The sequence below is a fragment of the Peromyscus leucopus genome, chromosome 22 (genome assembly GCF_004664715.2).
Source record: "Peromyscus leucopus breed LL Stock chromosome 22, UCI_PerLeu_2.1, whole genome shotgun sequence".
In the NCBI taxonomy this organism is placed as follows: Eukaryota; Metazoa; Chordata; class Mammalia; order Rodentia; family Cricetidae; genus Peromyscus; species Peromyscus leucopus.
This window is the reverse complement of record NC_051081.1, coordinates 8,509,505-8,515,504: the sequence shown is the minus strand read 5'-3', so window position 1 is coordinate 8,515,504 and position 6,000 is coordinate 8,509,505. Positions and strand designations below refer to the sequence as shown.

General features: G+C 38.9%; 1 protein-coding gene across 5 annotated transcripts in view; it reads right to left on the bottom strand.

Annotated features, from left to right (window-relative positions):
* Positions 1-1,555: 1,555 nt before the first annotated feature.
* Positions 1,556-6,000, bottom strand: part of LOC114680842 (zinc finger protein OZF-like) — a 69,322-nt gene continuing 64,877 nt past the window's right edge. For all 5 annotated transcript variants that reach the window (XM_037197922.1, XM_037197921.1, XM_037197920.1 and 2 more), the window contains one exon: positions 1,556-4,258. In XM_037197922.1, coding sequence (XP_037053817.1) covers positions 2,206-4,258 — 2,053 coding nt within the window. In that variant the 3' untranslated portion in view covers positions 1,556-2,205. The remainder of the gene's footprint in view (positions 4,259-6,000) is intronic.

Sequence of the window (6,000 nt, the reverse complement as noted above, 5' to 3'; positions counted from 1 at the left end):
ACATAACAGTAGGCAAACAAGCATAGTCCTGGGCAGTAACTAAGAGCTTCCATCATGATATGAAAGTTCAAAGCGGAAATAGGGCTAATTTAAAACAGTAAGTGCATGGAAATGCTGGAAACTTGCATTTCCAAGGCAGGAAAACTCTAGCTACATGGAAACCTCAAAGTCATCCCAGTGCCACACCCTCTCCAACCAGGCCATATCATCTTATCCTTCTCAGCAGTTTCACCAACTGGTAAGTCAGACCCAAAGATAAATGTCATTTATCATCTCTCCTCTGCAATTCCTAGCTCCATGTCTTCAGATGTGAAAATATAACCTAGAGTAATCAGAAAAGCCACGTCTTACCTTCCTAATAAAGGCATAATGAAATGTAAAACTCCTGTGTAGGAATGGGCCAATAATAAAAATGCTCAGAATTTGACTGTGCTTCTTTCAAGCTGTTTATTTCTAAAATATTCTGGACTAACTTCCACAAAGTATTTCTGATATAAGATTTAACTACATAAAAAAGTTACAAAAATTTTATATCATTTAAAATGAAACAAAGCCATTTCATAATTTTACAATAATAATTTCTTTTGTTTGAATTTGTTTTTTTTAAAGCTCCAAGTTGGTTGTCAGAGCTTCTTTTCTATAGCTGTGACCAATCAAACATTAATGTGATTTTAAAAGGAAATGTTACATTGGCCTTGCAGTTACAGAGGGTTAGTGTCCACAATGGCATAGCAAAGGCATGGTGGCAGGAACAGCTGTGAGCTCACATCTTAATCCATAGTCAGGAGGCAGGGAGAAAACCCTGGGAGTTTCAGTTTCTTTTGAAACTTCAAAACTTTCCTAGAGTAAAAGATATTCTGCAACACACCATACCTCCTAATCATGCTCAAAGAGTTCCATGAATTGAGAACAAAGTATCAAAATTTATGAGCCTACAGGGGCATTCTCACTCTGACCACTACTACACTTGTATTCAAAGCCTAGGGGTATGTATAAAAAAAAACCCTGATATTATTACATACACTGCAAGTGGCTTTCCTCCTATATATACTAAAATACTGAGTTAAAATTGGTTTTAAAGGGTCTCACAATCTGTTTCTTTCCACATTTAAAACACTGTATTTGTTAGCGTCTCCATTCCTTTGAACATTTTATTTTACTCATTTCTCTCTCTCTCTCTCTCTCTCTCTCTCTCTCTCTCTCTCTCTCTCTCTCTCTCTCTCTCTCCATTTGGAAATGTGCATACAATTGTCAAAACACAGCTTTCATAATTGGTTCTCTACTTCCACCACATATGACCCAAGGAGGTAACTAAGATAATCAGCTTTTCTAGAAAGAAATATTACTAGCTGATGCATCTCATAGTCCAACCACATTCTTCTTTCATACTTCACAATAGAAGCAATTTGACCAATGCAGTGTGAGTTAATACTGGAACACGTTCTACCCAGTGTACTCCTTTTCACTCTGACACTGCATAGGTTTGTGTAAGGATGTGAAACACAGAAATGAAGGCACACACGACTCTCAAGGAAGAGGCTTCTAAACTCTATGAATTATTTCCCACATTTATTACAGTTTTTCACCATTGTGAAACTGTTTCATGACTACAGGAGAAACTTACTGCTAAAGGTTTTTCCACATGGTTACACATGTACAGTTTCACTCCAGGGTAAATTCTTTATGAATGTTGCAGCAAATGGAACTGATGAAAGCTTTTGTAAGATGATTACATGCACAAGGCTTCTCCCCAGTGTAAGTTGCTCCATGTATGCTACAGAAACTGGAAGCATTAAAGGCTTCTCATAATGGTGATATTAATAATGTTCCTCCCCACTGTGAGGTCTTTTGTGCTTGATAAAATGAGAGCAAAGAAACAGTTTCCCATGTTTTACAAATGGTTTTTCTCCAGTGTGAATATTTTCATGACTCCTATGGCATGTGGAATTTGTGAAGGCTTTGCCCCAATGTATTATATACTATTTTCTAGTGTGACAGCTTTCATGATTCTTATGACAAGTGCAGCTGAAGGTTTTTCCACAATGCTTGCATGCATAAGGCTTCTCTCCAGTATGAATTCTTTCATGAATGTAAGATCATCAGACTGAAGAGTTTCCCCACACATAAGGGCTTTCTCTCCAGTCTTCTTTCAGAAGTATTACACCAACTGAAATTGACAAAGGTATTTCCACAATGCTTACATGTTTAAGGCTTCTCTCTAGTATGACCTCTTTCATGAATATTACGATAACTGGAGCGGGTAAAGAATTTTCCACAATGCTTGCATGCATAAGGCTTCTCTCCAGTGTGAATTATTTTGTGAGTATTAAGCGAACTCAAAAGGGTAAAGGTCTTACCACAATGCTTACATGCATATGGCTTCTCTCCAGTGTGAGATCTTTCATGAATTTTACAGGTAGTGGAAGTGACAAAGGTTTTCCCACAATGCTTACATGCATGAAGCTTCTCTCCACTGTGAATTCTTTCATGAATGTTACGGTAAGTAGACCTGGTGAAGGTTTTCCCACATTGTTTGCAGGCATGAGACTTTTCTCTAGTGTGAGATCTTTCATGAATGTTACGATTATAAGAACTAGGAAAGGCTTTTCCACAATGCTTACACATATAAGGCATCTCTCCAGTGTGAGTTCTTTCATGAGTGTTACGGTAAGTGGACCTGGTGAAGGTTTTCCCACAATGCTTGCATGCATAAAGCTTCTTTCTAGTGTGAGTTCTTTCATGAACGTTACGGCAAGTGGAATTAGTGAAAGTTTTCCCACATTGCTTACAGGCATAAGGCTTCTCTCCAGTATGAGATCTTTCGTGAATGTTACAATAATAAGAACTAGGGAAGGCTTTTCCACAATGCTTACATGTATAAGGCTTCTCTCCAGTGTGAGTTCTTTCATGAGTGTTACGGTGAGTAGACCTGGTGAAGGTTTTCCCACAAAACTTACATGCATAAAGCTTCTTTCTAGTGTGAGTTCTTTCATGAGTAACACAGAGCTTTGAACTGGTGAAAGCCTTTCTACAATGCTTACATGTAAAATGAGGCTTCTTTAAATTGTGACTTCTTTCATGAGTCTTACGCCACCTGGAACTGGTAAAGGTTTTTCCACAAAGCTCACATGCATACGGTTTTTCTCCTGTGTGAATTCTCTCATGGCTGGTAAGATGATGAGAGAGAAGGAACATTTTCCCACATGTTTTACAAACAAAGGATTTCTCCCCAGTGTGGATTCTTTCATGACAGTTACGAGAACTAGATCCAAAGAAGGTTTTTCCACAATACTTACATGCATAAGGCTTCTCTCCAGTGTGACCCTTTTCATGAACATTCCGCCAACTAGAACTGGTGAAGGCTTTTCCGCAATGCTTACATATATAAGCCTTCCCAGCAGTGTGAACTCTTTCATGAGCATTACGAGAACTCAAAATGGCAAAGGGTTTATCACAATATTTACATGCGTAAGGTTTTTCTCCAGTGTGAATTCTTTCGTGAATTTTAAAATAAGCGGGACTGGTGAAGCTTTTTCCACAATGCTTACAGGTATAAAGCTTCTCTCCGGTATGAATACTTTCATGAATGTTACGACCATAGGAGCGGGTAAAGCCTTTTCCACAATACTTACATGTATAAAGCTTCTCTCCTCTGTGACTTACTTTATGTTTCTCAAAACATGAAGCATATTTAAATGTTTTCCCACAGAGCTTACAAATGTAAATTTTGTCTCCAATATGACTTTTTTGGTGGTTGATGAGGTCAGTGGAATCAATGAAAGCTTCTTTGCAATGCTTACACACAAATGGTTTCACTCCTGTATGGATCCCTTTATCTTTCTGGCCATATTTATATCTCTTTAAGACTCCCACATGGAACTTATCTTTGGTCTGAGTTCTCTCCTGAGGCTTATCAGAAGTGAGACTCCTACAGGCTTCATTACATTGTTGATTTTTGTGGGATTTCTCTGTAGAAGTTTCAAGTACCTGAATTGACTCAGAATGAATGATATCTTTCCAATGTTTCTCATGTCTGAAAGCCTTTGCCACAGCTTCCATATATTCAGGCTGTTTCACTCTAGTTTGGTCTCTTGGACACACATGTGAGGATGAATGACCAATGATGTTTCTTACATTTGCTTGGCTTTCACAAATTCTTATTGCAGAAGGCATGTCTTTTTTTTCTGAAATTGGTTCCTGGATTTCATCACACTGACTATCACACTCATATCCACAGTCTTTCTCAACCACCTGAGTTCTGCAAACAAAAGAGAGAAGACCATTACTGTAAATGAGGGAAATATTGAAGGCCAGATCGTCTGATTCACTACAACTATACTATTCCACAGGCAAGAACAAAATGTCTCCAATGTTAAAGACAGTATATAGACCGCATGTAAAGACCCTCTACGGCAAATAAGTATAGTGTTGACTTGACTTCTATAAGAATTACAAAGGAAGCTGGGGGGAGGGAGCACACCTTTAATCCCAGCACTTAGGAGGCAGAGGCAGGTGGATCTCTGTGAGTTCAAGGCCAGCCTGGTCTACAAAGCCAGTTTTAGGATAAGCTCCAAAAGCTACAGAGAGAAACCTTGTCTTTAAAAAAAAAAAAAAAAAAGAATTACAAAGGAACTAAAGGCTCAGAGGTTAAGAACAATACTTGCTCTTCCAGCTTTCCAGCTCACTGCAGTTTGTTCACCAGCTGACATGTGGAGGGCCGACAAATTCTTGATACTCTTGATCTGAAGGATCTGTTGTCATTTTCTGACCTCCACAGATCTTTTTTTTGCACAGGTCATATACACAAGCACACATACATACACATAAAATAATCAATGGACATAAAAGGAGGGAACATTCAGGCAAAGGTCCTAGCATTGTGAAGCAATCATAATAATGACTTAGAGTTGTATAACACTATGGCATTTTGGCATTCTATATACTCTTCCTGTGTTGATTAGTTTGTTATTAAACTAGACCCAAGCCAGGGTCATCTAAGAATAGGGAACCTTAATTGAGAAAATGGCTTCATTAGATGGGCCTATAATCAAGTCTATGGGAGCATTTGTTCATTCTTGATTGATGAGAGAGGGCTTACACCATGCTGTGTGGTGTGTCCCTAGAAGGAAGGCTTGAGCTATGTAGGAAAGATACCTTAATAATCTGCAAGGAGCAAGCCAGTGAGCAGCATTTCTCCATGGTCTCCAATTCAGTTCTGGCTTACAGATTCCTACCTACTTTAAATTCCTGTCCTGTTTTCCCTTGCTGCTGTAATGTGGAAGTGTAAACCAAAATAAGCCCTATTAACCCCAAAGATGACATTAGTCATTGTGTTTATCACAAGAACAAAAAGCACTCTAAAATACAAGTTGAATCCCAGGTTCATGGGGTATTTTTCTGACAGAGCTGAGCTTACCACTGTACAAAGGACTATGAGAATGTCTGGAACACTGGGCTGGAAAAAAATCAGTGAATATTGTTCAGAGGTTAATGAGCATTTGCAGGAGCTTAGAGGATAGGGATACTAAGAACAATGTAAAAGATGGAAGTCTGGCTATTATAGATTCAGAGATGATAGAGGGCACATCAAATACTCTAATGGGGCAGTTTTTATAATGTTTTAAATTAAGAATCTGTGATTCCCTATCACCTGGGCTTGAAGAATGACCTGGTATTAACAAGAAAACAGCATCATTTAAGAAAAACCTTCAGGGATTTCAGTCAGCACACAGACTTGGAGTGCACAGGGTGCCAAGCTGCACATGAAGATGGCTGCAGCACACAGACATGTAGCCCAGATCTCAAGCTGGCTGAGGTTATAACAGTTTATGAGAAATTTCCAGGTGGTACTGGTTTTTGCATCCTGGGACCTGCTGGATTGAAAGGGTTTTGGAAAGAAACTGAGGTCTAACACTAACAAAGGCCAGGAGAGGCCATTACTGAAGGTGCTGATTTGTACAAAGTGGGAACACCAGGACAGAAGAGCTTTGGGAGAAGTTG